At 35.6% G+C, this 19,168-nt stretch overlaps 1 protein-coding gene across 2 annotated transcripts in view; it reads left to right on the top strand.

Moving 5' to 3' along the window:
- Positions 1-2,556: 2,556 nt before the first annotated feature.
- dpyda (dihydropyrimidine dehydrogenase a) overlaps positions 2,557-19,168 on the top strand; it is a 185,925-nt gene continuing 169,313 nt past the window's right edge. Inside the window, exon 1 of one of the 2 annotated variants that reach the window (XM_089125664.1) lies at positions 2,557-2,907. In XM_089125664.1, coding sequence (XP_088981790.1) covers positions 2,869-2,907 — 39 coding nt within the window. In that variant the 5' untranslated portion in view covers positions 2,557-2,868. The remainder of the gene's footprint in view (positions 2,908-19,168) is intronic. The other variant, XM_039670887.2, reaches the window with a different exon arrangement.

The raw sequence follows: 19,168 nt of genomic DNA on the forward strand, positions 1-19,168 counted from the left end.
GAAATCTTAAAGCGAGAACAAGGGCATTAAATCAAGGATTATTTTTGACGTGTGAAACGGTCATTGGGGAATTGGATTTGACATGGTCATACATGAAGCAAATCCCATTTGAAGCTAATCTTTTTAAACACACTCCTAAGCCAAAACCTGACAATGTAGTCTCCCACACACTGTGTTCAGAATAATGTTGTTGAGACAATAAAGGATCGTGCATTACTCAGCTGATTGTGAATGCTCTTTCATTTACAGAATAAATGACAGCATTTATCCAGCACCACAGCGATTCCCTGTCTGTCTGTGGACGGAGACATATCCATATGCACACTCACAGTAAATATTGCTGAGGCCCATTATGAGCCATCTAGATTATCATAATATTATATAACCAAGCAGTCTTTCACCTCATGACCAGAAATGGCCCAAACAGTGAATAATCATCAGTGTAATGCTGAGATCTGCTCTCTATCTACTGAGAATGACAGTCATTGTGGGTTTATACAAGTTTATGCAACAAATTATAAATCATTTGAATTTCCATCTAAAATAGTGAGTATGATTATTCATATCGTGATGTTTTAGTTATACCACCCACTAATATCTTTAGGTCAAAAACTATGTTGCGATGAGTGATGAGGCATTCTTCACAAAGACAAATGACCATTGCTGTGATCAATTTTAGATTAAAATGGATTTCATTGGCTGTAAAAGTTGGGCTTAGGCTTGTCAGCTATAGGAAGATTTGCAAAAAGAGAAAATGTTCACTTTGAAAGGCTATATGTGATTGTAAGGAGTAAAGAAATATGTTTCTTATCCTGGATATGTAATTGAGTAATAGTGCAAATCTGGAAAGATTGGGTGTCATTTTGTGGCTTCTTATCGTTCAAAGGAAAGTTCAACCAAAAATGGAAATACTCTCATTATTTTACTCATCCTGATGTCATTCCAAACCTTTCTTATGTGGAACACAAAAGATTTTGTAAAAAAAAAAAAGTTTTTTTTTTTTTTTTTTGTGGATACAATGAAAGTCAATGGGGTCCAAAACCACATTGGACCCCAATGACTTTCATTGCATAGACAAAAACAGTTTGGACAGCTTTGTAATGATATGAGGGTGACTAAGAATTTTATTTTTTGGGGTGAACTATCCCTTTGATTCAGTTTGAATCTTGTGCCAATGACTTTTTAAAAAAAATTAAGATTAAAATTACATGTTTGTCAGTAGATCTACTATATCTGCAACTGAGGCAAAGTTGGTTGCATTTTATTTTGTGATTTCACTGAAAATTAAGATGTTCTAGATTTTGGGGGACCTAGAAAAATAGTTTCTGAGCTATTCAGTTTTAATACCCGAGACGGTGAGGTGATGAATTAATTTCTCACCTGATCTTTAACCATGGCCGAAAATACAAAAATAAATAAATAAAAATATCACAACCACAAACATGGCAGCCCTGTTTAAAATGCCATGTCACTCTGGACTTCCAGTAAACTGTATCACTGCTGCAGTATCGACCCCAATAACTGCGCCAATTTTCAGAGCCACAGACACAAATTCTAATTATGTGCCAATAAACACACAGTATTGGCAAGATAAAAGCCCAGAGAACAAAAGATGACTGAGATGATCAATATAAACAACCTCTATAAGACCTTTTTTAGCATAATTTTAAACAGCATCTCAATTCTGTGATGCTACTTTACATTAAAGCAGCCCACAGGTCATTTAGTGTTACTGTTTTGGAAAATATACAAAGCCTTTAAAAGGTCACAGTAATGAGCTACGTATCAAAATGATGAAATGATTTGAAGGGCAAACAAAAGAAAAAAAGACACAATATTCTGATTTTGTCGAGTCATTGTACAAATGAAGGTTAACATCCTCTGCTGCTTTCATTACAAAGAACAGCATCACCATTGAAACACTATCGGACATGCAGAAGCTTCTGTCACAAGATGATCAATACAAGATGTGTGTGTGTGTTGTACTAGATATAACAAACCCAGCCTTTAGGGATCATCTGCATTTTACAGGTCAGTCCGAGGGATAAAACTAGGCTACATTTGTGTAAGCAGGATAAACTAGGCCTATTGTATTTTACATACATGCATAATTAGTGTGAAAGCAGATGCTTGTAATTTTCTGAACTTATGATAATATTAGATTGATAATAGATAGATTGATAATCTATCTATCTATCTATCTATCTATCTATCTATCTATCTATCTATCTATCTATCTATCTATCTATCTATCTATCTATCTATCTATCTATCTATCTATCTATCTATCTATCTATCTATCTATCTATCTATCTATCCATCCATCCATCCATCCATCCATCCATCCATCCATCCATCCATCCATCCATCCATCCATCCATCGGCTACTTTAGACAATTTCAACAACAGTGAGTATTAAAATCTATTTAGTTTCTCTGGATTTAAATACGTATCGAAATCACTTAATGAAGTTATATAGACATTTAAAAGAGAATGTATCAGAATATCGGAATCGAAGTTCCCGTGTGTTTACATTCGTGTTGACCGCGAGCTCATGCACGCGTCTTCACGCGCAGTGCGTTGTGCAAAAAGTTAGCGTCAACAAACTTTATCTGTCTGCTGAAAGACCCTTGATAGCCCTGCGAACGTGAGCTCTAGACATGCGGTTGCTTTAACTGTCAATTTGATGTCGCAGTGGACGATTTTCAGCCATTCTCACTATATACGCGAAAGGATCCTGTAGTTTGCCAAGAAAGACGACGCATAAACTTGGGAAGTAAACCTGTGCGGCTGGAAAGCGGACTATATCGTCGGAATACGAACACTTTCATTGCCTTTCATCTTCCTTCGTTTTGATTTGAAGGAAATATGGCACGAATGCTGAGCAAGGAGCTGCCTGATATCGAGGTACCCTCTCTATCATAACATAAATGAAACGAACCCATAATATTATTGCCTGTCTGATGCGCATGATATGAAACATGAATGCTGTGGTGAAAGATGCCTTCAATCATTTCTTAGGTTTAAATCGACGCATTTTCGTGTGAAAATCCTCAACTTTTTATGTATCCTTCATGATTAATGTCTATACTTCCCGTTATGACCATAGTCTTGTGTTTACATCGTTGTTATTCTGGAAGTAGCCTATGAAGTTCAGACAGTAGTTGGGTGTTTCGGTCAAAGTTTCTTCTTAGTCACTTAATGAAATATATCTCGGTTATCTTGCCTTTCTTACACGTGTCTTTCATGAGAATTAACACAAACAAACCACAACAACAGACTGTTTTTATGTGGTCGTTAAGCCTTTAATCAACATTCTTTATGTTATTGTGTGTGTGAATGGTTGTGTCGAAATACCAGAGTAGCAGTGTGTAACAAAATATCTAAACATTTGTGCTGCAATGTTATTTATGTTGCATGTTTTATTCAATTCATTTCTTGCGTTTTTAATGAACATTTAAATCCACTTTTTATAGTGATATTTATGTTTAAATTGTTGATAAATTGTAGCATGTTGCCAAAAATGCCCTTGCTGATATCGCTAACAGTAAACTTTTTACAAAACCAAAGCATAAACAAATATGCTTTTGGACACCCTCATTAATTAGCTAAATAATAAAAAAACAATGTAGCTAGCTAGGCTATATGAACAAATTAAAGTAACTATAATGGCCAATGTAACCTTTTCAATGGTTAAACTTACCTATAAGGTTTTCATGTAAATGTTGAAGTACACAATCAGAAACAAAGAAGTGTATTGTTAATATAGTGGTTTGATTAATATTAACATCATTACAGACAGAATCAGGTCTATTAGGCTACATTTACACTTCAAGGCCTAATGCACATTTCTGAAATTTGACACAAATTTGACTTTTCCCCCCCAGAAGACATCAACCATTCTTTATGTATGCAAGTATGCACACAAACATTCAAGTCGCCTGTCAGTTAGTTTGACAAATGCAATTAAGTCAGTTCTGTGCAGAAAGTGCACTTACTGTGTGCAGTATACATACTTGAAAAATAATGAGAGTAGTACAGTATGTTGTTGTTTTGAACATATGTGTGTGTGTGTGGATACTGTTTGATCTGGAAATTGTTTTTGGAATGCTGCCATAAAAATCATTTCCTCTAGTTAAATACAAATGCTGTGTGTTATGGAAAAGTTTTGAAGCACAGCAGAATAGTTGGCAATCATTTAGTGGTATAGGATTTCTTTTAAAAGTTTCTTAATGATATATGCATGCCTTAAGGGTTGTGCTATAGACAGCTGCATTCATTTGGCATTCAGCTCTCACTTTTGTAAAAGAGTATTGTGATCTACGAAGCAGTGAACACACAGGAATTAATGGCATGTCCAGATAATCCAATTTCCCAGTTATTATACGGTTAGTTAGGTCTGAGTTGCAGAGTGCAATGCTGTAATGCATCTCACAACCATGTGGTTAATAAGCTGTAGTAGCCATGTGAGAATCACATGTCAGTTTATACCATTTACTGTGAGCAGGAGGATACAAGAAAGGGAAGCTTTCACTGTATTTCACTGTTACCTGTTTAGTGAGATTCTCATGATTTTCTACTGACGTTCAGTCAATCTTACTGACTGATTTTTAACTTTATATTTTATCTTTCTTACGTCAAGTTGCAATAGGATATCTGACAATGAGTGGTGACAGAGATAAAATAGCAAATACGAGAAAAGTCTAAGCTTCTGATGTTAAATATCAACTCAAAATGTGGTTGTATTCAATGTTTATGAGGTTAGGATTTACAAATACGTTTTAAAGGCCTGTGATAATGTTTATCGGTGGCAAAACATTGGATCTTACACTTAGATTTAAGAACTGGAACAAATGCTGAACATGACGTGATCTAGGATACATATCGGAGATTGTAAACTTTTATAATATTTACTATATGATTAATAACATCCAATGAGAACAAGTAGTAGAATTATAACTATAACAAGTTTAAATTAACACTTTTTAAGATTTTCTCTAATTGTCTGATTTGACAAAATTTGATTCATAAATGGTGGCTTAACGATGTAATCAATAATATAATAATATTTTTTTTTGAAGCGCCATGTTACTTTCTAAAGGTGATTTACTCTATTTTATTCAGTGGTTCATTCCACAAACTTTTCTTGTAATAAGTAACGAGATGTTATGTTGTTTTCACAATATATATATTTTTTGTAATAACGAGATGTTATGTCTTTAAAACAACATATATTTCTTGTTAAAACTACATATTTTCAATAAGTTGTTAATTATTGATGTACAGTTGATGATCACAAATAACCTATACTTCTTTCTAGACCAAACTTTCTCAAACTTTTTTTTAGCAATGTTTTAGCCAAACAAATACTAAACATATTTTAGGTACAGAAATCAAAATAAAATGTAATGAAATATATATATATATAGGTGCACTGGAACAATCCTTCCTAAAACGCATTAAACTTTAGTTTACAAAGACGTGAAACTCACCGAGTACTCTAGGGTGTTCACTGATATGCTCACATAAAAATCGCTGCAAAAGATGCTTTCCAACAGGTTTTATCATAGTTTTTGTCCAAGTCAAGTCAATGGAGTTGGACAAAAACTACATTAAAACCTGTTGGAAAACATCTTTTGCAGCGATTTTTGTGTTTTGAGTGTAAAATACCGAACTTGTCCTTTAACAGCTTACTTTATAGGCCTAGTTCACCCCAAAATGAAATTTCTGTCATTAATAACTCACCTTCATGTCATTCCAAACCCGTATGACTTTCCTTTGTCTTGGGAACACAAACCAATGAGGTTCATTTACTTATTATTCAGCACATTTGAGTTTCCGCAAGAACCAATGAGGTTCATTCTCGTGATTTGCAGCACGTTTGAGCTTCCACAAGAGGTTTGTTCTCGCTCGTCATCAATCAGGTTCGGTTGAGCTTCTGTTCATGTTTTCTGATGAATGTTTAAATGTGAATAAAAGCCTAAATTAAATCTGTTCATCATATAAAACAAAAATTTGGACCGAACCTCTCAACTTATATGGATTAGGAACTTTTTGAAGCGTCAAAGTGGCAGTTGCGTAGGACAGAAAGCTTTCAGATTTCATCAAAAAGATCTTCATTTGTATTCATAAGATGAACGAAAGCCTTACGAGTTTGGAACGACGTGGGAATTAAAATTTTTGGGCGAGCCATCCCTTTAATGCATTTTTGCCCATGGTACCACCTTACATCGGCAATCGGGTTGATAGTGAACACTCTGGTGTTGGTTTCACTACGCAAGGTGGAAAGTGTTTAGCATTTGGCTTCCGTTGTGAAACGTGTCGCATGTTAATACGAGTAAAGATGGCCATGTCTTCATGCCGGCTGACACTAATGCAACCTTTATGGAGAGCAGAGGAGAGTAAGTCAAGCCCTTCATTAGCATCTTTATTCAGGCCATAATGACAACACTGACGTGACCTTCGGTTCTTCACTGCACTTAAGACTGGGACTAAATGACTCCTGTCTGCCATTGGAAATGGCTTTCTAAATCTCATAATAATTGCCATCTCTGGAGCAATTAAATCCTCCATTTTTCTGCAGTTCTGTCAGATGTCTTATTTTAATATCCATGCGCACTTCTGAAAGCGCTAAATGTGGGGCCCTTTTGTGCGCACATGTAGATTAATTAAAATCCTCCTGGACTGCTATTAGAGTTCATTAAAAAACCCACAGCAATACAGCATTTAAACAAAGAGGTATGACTCCGCTGGCAGACCTCTGCGCCTCTGCCACCCCGCGCTCTCATCAGACGTCTGGAACGCTGACAGGGGATTGCTCCAAAATAAAATGCAAATGAAATTTTATGGAAATAGTTGGCCACTCGAAAAGCTTGCATGTTATTGCAAATCACTGAGGCTGCAAGCGCTCTGCTTTTTAAACATAAGACTGTAGCTGCAAAACATTTCACATCTCCCTCGCTCTGTTTACGCCCTGCACGATGCGGATGGAAATTTTGCATCAGGAACGAATGTTGGATGTTTTGAGTACGATTTGCACCAGTTTACCACGCAGAAGCATCAGCTGCGGCCCCGCTGTGCGAGGTGAGGTCGCCTACAGGCACACATTAGTCCAAAAATCACGCTTCCTTTATTTTATCAGCTAGTACGTGTGCAACTGGTATTTGAGCCATTTATCAGAACTTATGATGAACTGAAATCCTCTTACAAGTCTTTGGCATAAAAAATGATTAAAGGTGACATATTTTGCCTCTTTTCACAAGATGTAATATAAATCCATGCTGTCCACAGAATGTGTCTGTGAAATTTCGGCTCAAAATACCCCCCATATCATTTATTATAGCTTGTCAAATTTGCCTCTTTTTCAATTTAACATAAAAAGCTAAATATTGCTTCTATACTGAATAAAAAAGCATGTTATATTGCTCAATTGATGTCTTATTGTAGCAGTTGGGATACGTCACGGATAATGGCATTTATGTAGTTTAAAGGGTAACTAAACCCCTGGTCAGCGCCTGACTCCACCCACTGGCAATATTTGAAAAAGTGGGCAGACCCCAGCGGAGATAGAGGGGACGAAATAGATGCTAAAACACTCTATCCTGATCGTTTTCAATACTCGCAATTCCAACTCCTGACTCCCTACAGTGGTTTTGACGGTTTTCATACTTTCATACGTACCAAGATCGTGGTGAACCGAAACCTGCGTACATCACAAAGTGCGGAACATCCAATAGGAAAATTCAACTGCAGTAGCCACCGTTCAACCTGAAGAGGGCAGCACTAAGACGTTTTTACACCATATATTATAGAAATAAAACACTTTATATTTAATCAATGACTGGTATTAATAAAGATTCATTCTTACAGATCATCAACTAAAAAAAGTTGGTTTATGGTTTAGTTACTCTTTTACAAAATAAATTATGCACAGAAAATGAAAATACGTAAGAAATATATACAACAAAATGTACAACTTTTAAGGTGTGGCCCCTTTAAGAGCTGCGTGCATATGTGCCGTGCGCCTCGAACACCCCTTTTGCTGCCTATGCGAACACCCCATGAGTATGAATGTGTGACAGACAGTTAGACTAGTTTCCCGGGAAAAATAACAAACCGGGAGGGGTCCGGGAGATAGGGTTAAAAACGGGAGAAACCCAAGAAAACGGGAGTGTTGTTATTGCTAGAATAAATACAGCTTAGCATTTTGGTTTTTTGCCAGCTCAAAGTTTGTGTCGGCTCTCTCGCGTGAGCAACTCTTGTCACGTTCGCAATGTTCAATTAGACGACAATTAGTTTAATTTAATCGAGTAAATTCTTGTCGAAAATTAATCGTTAATCGATTAACCGTTTGCACCCCTACACTATATGAATATGCTATATCTAATCAATAAAATTGTGACATCAGATTACAAGCAATATTAATTAATTAAATTTAACATATTAGAACTAAGTAATAATTAATCTAATTAATTCCTAAAAGTTAAACATTTAAAAATGATTCAAATTTACACAAAAAATAAAGAAAAATATCTGTGTAACAGACAGATGTCAGAGATGAATGAAGATCTCTTTATTTTATATTGCAAATATTGAAAACACCTGATGTTAACAAGCAGAATCACTGAAGGAGAAAACCATAATTTTAAATCGACATTATGGTGATCAGTGTCAGGCTTTTAGTTGTGCTCTTGACATTTAAAGGGTTAGTTCACCCAAAAATGAAAATTAAGTCATTAATTACTCACCCCCATGCTGTACCAACCCCGTAAGACCTTCGTTCATCTGCTTACACTACTTCAGATCGCAATTCTCGCGCATGCGTCGTGGAAATCTAAAGAAGTCTCGTTTCTGGCCTACAAGGAAGAAAAGAAATAGTCGAATAAACTCGTTATTTTTGTTTGTTTTTTCGCACAAAAAGTATTCGCGTCACTTGATAAACATATAGTTGAGCCACGGTAGTCACTTGGGATATTTCAACATTTTCTTCATTGACTTTCTGGGCCGTCAAGAGGCAGTCCCTTAGGCAGCCAATGTGGTAGTTATACAGCTCTCAAATTTAATCAAAAATATCTTCATTTGTGTTCCGAAGACGAACGAAGGTCTTACGGGGTTGGTACAGCATAGGGGTGAGTAATTAATGACTTAATTTTCATTTTTGGGTGAACTAACCCTTTAAGTCATTCACTTTAAGTTTTGTTTTGTCTGATATACCCGAGTTATAACAGTCAGATCACCAAAGAGAAAAGGTTATCTGATGGTGTTGGTTATGTTTCAACATAATTTTTTCACAATCATTTGACTGGTTAACTTTTAAGGAATTAATTTGATTAGATATTACTCAATTCTAATTTGTTAAATGTAATTAATAATATTGCCTGTAATCTGTTGCCACACTTTTATTTCTTAGAAATAGCATATTAATTGTTCAGTGCTGTCACTTTTCACATTTTCTTGGTTTGTGGATTCACAGGGGACCCGATTATAGCACTTAAACATGTAAAAGGTCAGATTTAACATTTACAGCAAAGGTTGCCAGCCACAAAGAGGCTATATTCCTCCAGAGACAGGGGTGTCCAAACTCAGTCCTGGAGATCCACTGTCCTGTAGAGTTTAGCTTTAGCCTGCCTTGAAGTTTCTAGTATACCTAGTAAGACCGTGATTAGTTGGTTCTGGTGTTTAATTAACCCAGGAGCAGGGTTGGACACCCCTGGTCTAAGGGGAGGGACAAAAATGAATAGATATTGATCAATTTTTTAAGTTACTGAAATATAATCTTCCCACAGTTTTGGAGATTTTCAGAATTGTATTTGTATTCGGCCGAGTGAACCGACTGGTTGTTTCCACCTTGCAGTGTGTCTTATTTTGATTGCCGTCTCTGTTTCAGATGCAGACGGGCCTGTGCGGTGTGTGTTGTTTGGTGCAGTGGTGGATCAGTAATTGCACCTCTGCTAGGGTTGGGTCAGACTGCTCTTGTAATCAATCAGTACAGCAGGGATGGTACGGCGGGATTTGTCACAAAGCCATCGTCCCTTGAATGCAAGTAGAGATCCTGCTGCAAAGCCAGCACTTACCTGGCCGCCCCTCCATCTCACAATCCAGCCCACCTCCCCCTCTTCCTCCGATCCCCCGGAGAGGGGCCGTACGCGTTCACCTGATCACATGTGACCCCTCTGTCTGCTGCAATTTCTGTCTGCAAACTCAATCCCCCTCAGTGGAGTTCATCACCCAGGCTCCCTCAGGCCAGCTGGCTCGTTTACACACCCGAGAAGCATGTGGCATACTCAACCTTTTTTTTTTTCTTTCCCGACCCCCCCCCCCCCCCCCCCCCCCCTCTGTTTCTCCTCCACTGAGAGCAGATAAAGCCTCGGTTATCAAGCCCTGATTCTTTACAGTTCATTTCCCTTCTGTTTCTCTGCTAATTGTTTTTCGAGCCTCAACATGGCCAGGGACCATTTCAAATGCTGCATAATGAGGCTCTGGCGCATATTGGCCATTACCGAATTAAACCGCCTCACAAGAGGAGTGGACCAGATGTGCCTGATGCTGCTCTGTGAGTGGCTGAGGATGTTGATTGACAGGCTGAGGGGAGGGTTTATGGGGTTTTTAGGCTGGCAGGTTGATCTTGCTGTCGCAGAGGGAGGGAGAGTAAACCGTTCATTTGCTATTGACTGGCACCTAAAGACGCCCTCTGCAGGACGGATAGGAGAGAAACAAATAGCTCAGATTGCCTTAAAGGAATAGTTCACCTTTAAAAATAAGAATTCTTTCATCATTTACTGATTGGCTTTTTTCATGGGACACAATTGGGGAAATTTAGAGCATAATTTGAAAGCGGATATTGAACATGGCTGTTATGTAAGATTTTTAGGGAATAGCGACTTAAATTTCAGATATCAGATTATCTACTATTGCTCCTTTTTGGAGCTTGACAGCCTGTTACCACCCATTTTCATTGTATAGAAAAAGTACCTCACTTAATGCTAAATTTCTGCTTTTTTGAAGAGACATTATACATGGTTGGAACAACATGCCGTTGTTCATTTAATATATATATATATTTTAAAATGAACTATTTCTATATCCACTTGGTGAATGGCTGGTGAAATACAGAGAGGAAAGGAAACATTTGATTATGTTTGTATCATCCTTTTGTTTAGTCCCACATATCCTTGCTTTTCATTCACAGCAAGCAAAGTTTACAGCCTTCACTACCTTCGCCAATGGAGAAGGATTGAGGGATCTTTTGTGTTTTTTTGTTTTGTCCTCAGTGGAAAAGTCTGTCAAACTCTAAAATTGAGGATTTGAAGTCTATATGAGCATTTTTTATGAATTGAAATGTATTGTTTTGAAAGGTCCAGAGTCCCTCTGATGTTGACATGCTGAAGACGTGACCATTTTAAAAATGCTAAATCACTCACAAGCTCCTTTATTTACCTCAATTGATCCAATTTTCACTCATTTTATTGACACATAATACACATGAAGCATAACAGTTCTTTTAATTTTAGCATAGATATGATTTGTCTAATGACAGTACATTGATTAGCTAATTAAAAAGATGTTAAAAATGTGTTAAAATTAAGTCTCTTTCTTTTTTTACTGTAAAAAATGTTTTTTGGTGAAGTAAATACTACTGAAAAAACAAACAATGTAATTTACATGAAAAAGTTAGTTCATCCAAGAATTTAAAAAAATCGAAGTAAATTCCGTATCAGTACTTAATTCAAGCGAGTTGAAATGAAAGTGTAAATATCAACTCAATAAAATTAAGTAAAAATTACTCAACTTTTCTGATACTGGGGTTCCCATCATGCACTGGACCTTGAATAATTAGTAAGGTTCATTTTCCACTGGTTTCCAGCTGTATTTACACTGTTTTATCATTGATTTTTGTTGTCAGTATTAGTAACTTGCCATTTTGTGACATTTTGAGTAAAATTCAAACACAAAAACGACCCATCAAATGTTACGGCCATTGTGTATTGTCTACCAAGTATTGAGGTCTTTGCATTCACATGATGCTTAACATCTGACATAATGTAATATAAATTACTTAGATGATCTAAGTAAAGCACATACTATAAATTACTATTAAAATTCAATATTATTGTTGTAGTGAAATTTCAACTAAATCGATATTAGTCAACCTTTTACTAGCCAGGTTAAAATGACTTATTTTCTCAATATTGGCAAGTTTACTCAAATTCCAGATTCAAAGTAAATTTAAATGTAAGATTTCTAATTAAACTACTGATAAATATGTTAAGGTTTTTACTTGGCAAATCTTTGTAAATATACTAGCATTTTCTGAGTGAAAAAAGTTGCCTAGCTTTTTTCAAGTAAATTCAACTCCATTGATTTTTTTTTGCAGTGTTCAATTATTATTATTATTTGTCTGAAAACAGTACTTCTCAGATTTAAAGAAATCATATTTTTAAAATTGCAATTTGTGCAAAAACATTTCTATAACTTAGTATATTGTAGCATTATTCATTTAGTTATATACAAGTATACAATGGCAATAAAGCAGCTCAATTCAATTTGAAAAGATTAATGCTAAACTTTTAAAGAAATAAAATGTTCTGTATCTAGCCATGTTTTGTGCCAACCCTTCTACATTTTAAATGTTTTTGAATGCTTTTTCCAGTTCAGTACGTACTACATTCATTGTGGCTACACAGTTGGCAACTGAATGATATTCCTGAGAATATATGACATGAATTATAAAGTGCACAGTGTACTATGGCTCTATCTCTGCCAGCGATTATTTCCAACTTTTCAAGTGGATTAAATATTTAGTTTCACAGTACTTCAGGCCAGTTGAGAATTTGATGTGTTATGCCTATACGTGTCTCATATACTGTTTCGAATCTTATGGGAGAGCAAATTATATTCAAAGCCGGTGTTTGATACTGCTGATCTTTATTTCGCTAACGGTAGATCAATATGTGGAAATTCCACTATTGATCCAAGCCAAAGACAGAACAAGGTGGCAACTTGCCAGATGATGTTTAGTTATTCTACACCTTTTTTAGCTTTAAATTATTTCCTGTTCAAGGGGATTAAGGTGTTATAGAGTTAAATTTGAGCTGCATGTTCGCACCATACGCTAAGTACTGGAGCGCCTCATGCATACTGAGGCATTGGAGGTTGTCTGGTGTGCAGAAGAGGACGGTGAATGTAATTTATTGCACAATATGGTGCTGTTATTGATTAGACGGCAAAAGGGCAGTACCAGCTGCTCTGCTAATAGCCATATAAATGTTTCAAGCATGTGTCACCACATTCAAACCAGCACTAGAAGAAGGGGGAAAAAGCAGGATACATGCACCCAGCCAAATTGTAGGTTAATATTTTGCGTGTTTAAGGAATTGCTACTTTGAACAAAAATTCTTTCATTTACTCGTGTCTTAAAAACCCATATGACTTTCTTTCTTAGAATTTTTTATTAGATTATGAATGCTGCTTTTTTTGCATACATGCAATCTATTTGAATGTTGACCAGGGGGTTTTCACGCATTTCATCCATACGACGCATGCACTATATTTCATGTCTTCTGAATCCATTTGATAGTTTTTAAATAATACTGAAAAGAAGTGTCATGGTTTTCACAAAAATATTAAGCAACACAACTGTTTTCAACATAGATAATAATAAGTAATGTTTCTTGAGCCTCAAATCAGCATATTATTATGATTTCTGAAGGATCATGTGACACTGAAGACTGGCGTAATGATGCTGAAAATTCAGCTCTATATAGAAATAAATTGCATTTTAAAATATATTCGTTTTAAATTCAATTTAAATTATATAAATGTTTTACAAAATTACTGTTGTAAAAAATAAATGCAACTTCGGTGAGAGACTTCCAAAAAAAAAAAAAAAAATTTATATTGTGATATTCTCATATTCATCAGGTTTGAGGTCAGGAATGGCAAACAAACATTGATGTTTAGTGAATACAAATTTGGTGCGTGCGTTTATATATATATATATATGTATTAGGGCTGTCAAACGATTAATCATGATTAATATCACAAATATTAATATATTTAAGAAATATTTTCATGAATATAATGTATATAGATTTATATATAATTTATATTATAGCATCCAAAATAAAAGTTTGTTTTTACATAATAAAAACAAGTATATATTTAAGAAATATTTTCATGTATAGAGATTTATATAATTTATATTATATGTAAGTATAAATATTTTATATATAAATAATATTTTTTTCTTAACTATACATGCATGTATGTGTATTTATATATAAAAAATAATTATACACAGTGCACCCACATATATTATGTAAACACAAACTTTTATTTTGGATGCGATTCATCGCAATTAATCGTTTGTCAGCCCTAATTTATATATATATATATATTTCTCGATCACCCAAGGTTCTACAGAAGTCAACATGAAATATTTAGAAAATTTATATAGAATATATTACTAATGGTACAATAGGGCAACACATTTAAATGAGTCAAACTTTATACAAATGTTTTATTTATTATTTATTTCAAAACCATTATGCATGCAGGTTGTGTAAAAGTAATGCTGGTATATTCACTAACGATTATCCACACGTAGGCTACGACTTTGCCATTGTGTAGGCTATAAGTGTGGCTTTTCGTCGGAACTTCCCAAGTGCATTTGTATTACAGGAAGTAGTCTGCTCCATATGCACTTTGCCGGAGATTACAGCCCAGGCCTGACCGAGGCCCGCATTAATTAGCACTTGCAGCTGAGTTTGATTTGCCATTTCCCGTTGTCCATCACAGAGACTCCCTATCTGATTTTCTCCGAGGGGCTGCAGTGTGGCTGGTTATTGATCTTCCATCTGTTTGGGCTGCGTGATCAGCGGAGAGTGATAAAAACAGACGCGGCGGCTCCCCCGCGGAAGCGTCCAAGACATGCAGATGGGCTCTAAGGCCTGTCAGCGCTGCCATGCTTGCGGCCCTCTCCAACCATGCAAAGGTCATGCATACGACGGGGGAATGCGGTCGGTTTTTGTTTTAAATATTGTTTGATAACACACTTAGCCCCTGTTTGGCTTTGGATCCTCAAGGACTGCTGAATAACTGCAGAAATCCATGCCTGACTCAGACTGTCTGCGTCTCTGGCATTTATCAGCTGCGCTGCGGAGAGCGTGTGTCTGGGGAGAGACAAGCCTCCTGGATGTTTGTGCGAGCGAGCTTAGCTTTTACAGTATTTGTGTTTATGCTCTAAATCTGAATGGTGTTTTCCTTCTGAGCCCTAAAGATACATCTGCTCTCTTGTGGAAGGATGTTTTAAGATGCGAATGCTGCCCTGCAGTGTGCACTGTAGTATTGATTGGGATGTGCATGTTTCATTTAATCTCGTTGGCGTCTTGACATCACAGAGAAGAGTCCTTCTGACATTTGGCGAAAGATAAAAGGACAGTTTGCCGAGATATTAGTCATTCTAAAACAAAAATGAATTCACAAAAATGTTGCTTTCTGTGCAAACAGAGTAGACTGCTTTGTGTGAGGGACACATTTTCATTTTTTAGACTGTCACGATTGGATCGGGGAACTCTTTTGGTATGAATGGTGGTGGTCTGTCTACTACACAGGTAGTGTGTTCTCTTTCTAGGTCTAAACGTTCTGTGGAGAGACAGAATAAACATCTGTCAGATATCATTAGTGTTTTCCTTAGCCCAGTTCCAGCGTACATCTGTTTCTCTTGTACATTTTCCACTTGAGGAGAGAGGGTCAATATCAAGTTGGAAACTAGGATTTGGTCTCAAAATAGCTTCATTGCTTTCTATAGACCATTTCACAAGATGTAAACAACACTGGTCCAGAAGCACTTCCTGTTTCAGTTTGTAACTGTTTTCTTTATTTCACATGTAAAGAAAACATCTTAAAGATGTTTGTTTAACTTTTTGATTCAGTTTTAAATGTTCTGTTGGTTGTATTTTATCCCAGCTTTTATCTAGTGTTAAAAAACTGAAACAGGAAGTGCTTCTGGACCAGTGTTGTTTACATCTTGTGAAATGGTCTATAGTTGAATCTTTCAAAGAAAATTTAAGAAGATGTGAATGTGTTTTGTTTTTTTTCATTTATTTGTATATTTTAACAACAGCATATCAACCCTATTCTCTTCTTATTCTGAGAATTGTATTTTATTGTCATTAATTCAGGAAGATAAAATAAAATGAGACAAAATACATTTTTCATTTCGTCTTTTTTGTTTATTTGTATGTTTATTTTAATTTGATTGTCTTTATTTTATTTGTCTTATTTTATGTCATTTTTTATTTCGTCTTGTCTTTTTGTCTCATTTTATTGTCTTTTTTAATGTTAAAGGAGTAGTTCATTTAAAAAAAAAATGCTGATAATTTACTCACCCCCATGTCATCTAAGATATCCATGTCGTTCTTTCTTCAGTCTAAAAGAAATTAAGGTTTTTGATGAAAACTTCCAGCATTTTTCTCCATATAATGCACGTTACTGGGAACCAAACGGTTCAACATCCAAAAGACACTTTCAGTGCAAACTGCAAACTGTTGAAAGGGCTTTAAACGATTTCAGACGATGAATAAGGGTCTTATCAAGCGAAACGATCGTTCATTTAAAAGAAAAATACGAAAATTTAAGTTTTATAAGCTCAAATGCTCGCCTTGCTCTGTTCTGTGATGCACGTTCGTGACTCTCCTGTTCGAACTCGTTCATCAAAATAAAACAAGTCTTCGGAAAAAGATTCGTTAATTTTTCACAGGCGACCATTCGAGCTAATTAAACTTAAACTTTGTTATTTATTTTTTAAATGAGTGATCATTTCGCTTGACAAGACCCTTATTCATCGTCTGGAATCGTTTAAAGCCCTTTGAACAGTTTGCAGTTTGCACTGAAACTGTCTTTTGGACCTTGAACCATTTGGTGCCCAGTAAAGTGCATTATACTGTATGGAGAAAAATCCTGGAATGTTTTCATCAAAAACCTTAATTTCTTTTCGACTGAAGAAAGAATTACATGGACATCTTGGATGACATGCGGGTGAGTAAATTATCAGCAAAAGTTTTTTTTTAAAGTGAACTACTCCTTTAAGAAATGAAATAATTTTGTATGTTAAATTGAAACATTCACGTCTTAAAGTAAAAAGTAAAGTTAAAGTTAATGACTGGCTAAAAAGTAAATAGCAATGAATACATTTTTTTAAGCATCTGTGAATCGTTCCAGGGAATAGCATTGCCAAAATTAATTACATTTATCTGTTATGCAAATGTTCTTAAAAGTACTTTTCTAACATCACTGTTTAAGCTCTTCTAATAGCTGTTTGTTTATTGTCCGCCTCTGGTTGATCTGATCGCTGGCGTTGTTTTGTGCGGAGAACATTTCTTAATTAATAAAGTAAAGACTTTCCCATGTCCTGATGACGAGTGACCTTGTGATTAGCTCCCGGTTTACCTATAGGCCTGGCCCCAAAGAACATATTAGCTTTCCTTCTGCACACTATATGAAAATGGATAAGTAATGTTGTCCGTAACACACAATAAAACCCAAAGAGGTGGATTTTTATTGTTTCGGCCTGTATCTCACACTCTGCTTTAACTACATTTTATTAGGTGTGAAATTAAAATATTAATAGGCTGATGTCTGGCTTTAGGAAGAGCGGGACGTTTTTGTAGAGGCAGTGGAGTCGAGCGCCGCGGGAGAGAGGCGGGTTCCCGAACGTCTGCGGGCCCTTTTAACATCTCATACCTCTGTATGAAATAGACTTTCATCTAGCCTACTGTGAAAATATTAAAAGACGAAGCTTCATGTGTTGTCACATTGCCTGCGGGACACTAATTGAGGTTGGTCGCCGATGTTGTTGGGAAAGGTTGAAAAAGAAAGAAAAATATCTCAAAGTGACTGAGGAACTTAAAAAAAGAGAAGGATCCTTTATGGTGCTTTCAGAACTATTAAGCGGGGAAACATGTAAGGAAATGACATCATCAATAGAGTCTTAAAACAATAAAAGGAATAGAAGCACTTAGTAATTACATATTTTATGGTAGACCAACACCATTTAAATGAATTTTGTTCATATAGACGCATAGTTCTATAAACCCTCCTTGGTTGATGTGCACTGCCGTTCAAAAGTTTGGGGATTTTTTATTTAGCAAGGATGCATTAAATTGATTAAAAAGTGTCAGTCAAGACATTTATAATGTGCTGTTCAAATGCTGTTCAGATATTTCTATTCATCAAAAAATCCTGAAGAAAACGTATCATGGTTTCCACAAAAATATTAAGTAGCTGTTTTAACATTGAAAATAATAAGAAGAAATGGAGGAGCAAATCAGCATATTAGAAAGGTTTCAGACTGGAGTAATGATGCTGAAAATTCAGCGAATAAATGATGTAAATTGTAATAATATTTCAAAATATGACCCTTTTATTTTGGATCAAATAAAGCATAACATAAAAAACATGAAAAAATCATACCAACTCCTTTACCAATACAATACGATATCGATGCCACTCATAAAATATCGATATACCATAGGCCTACCTTTATTTTGACACACTCCACATCCTGCACGTAACTTTTCTTAGCTGAAATAGAGCCTGACAAGATTGACTGAACCCTAAACAGGTTTTGTCACAAAAGCCAGTACTGTCCTCTAGTATATCGCAATACAAAAATGCAACAATACGTATCGTGGATAGTTCCCCCAAAAATAAAAATGACTGTGTAAGGAAAAAAAAATCAAGTTTTCAGAGTTTTAGTGTCAGTACTACATTAAACTACTATATAATGTTGATTATAATGGCTGTCAATGATTAATCGCGATTAATCGCATCCAAAATAAAAGTTTGTGTTTACATAATATATGTGGGTGCACTGTGTATAATTATTTTGTATATATATATATATAAATACACACACATGCTTGTATATATTTAAGAAATATTTTCATGTATATACTGTGTATAGATTTATATATCATTTATACAGCTTCCGCTAACCCTGCTGGACCTCTAGGTTGAAAAATCGTCAATGCAAGTGAATGAGAGAAAATAATTATTTTCGAATCCCGTTTGACTTTTGCAATGAATGCGAACATATGTTGTCTGTGAATTTTTTATATAGTTTTTCGTGTAAAGAATGCTACAATTTAGCTGGTAGAATTTTCATAGG

This window comes from Pimephales promelas, chromosome 22 (assembly GCF_988280905.1).
Source record: "Pimephales promelas chromosome 22, fPimPro1.hap1.1, whole genome shotgun sequence".
In the NCBI taxonomy this organism is placed as follows: Eukaryota; Metazoa; Chordata; class Actinopteri; order Cypriniformes; family Leuciscidae; genus Pimephales; species Pimephales promelas.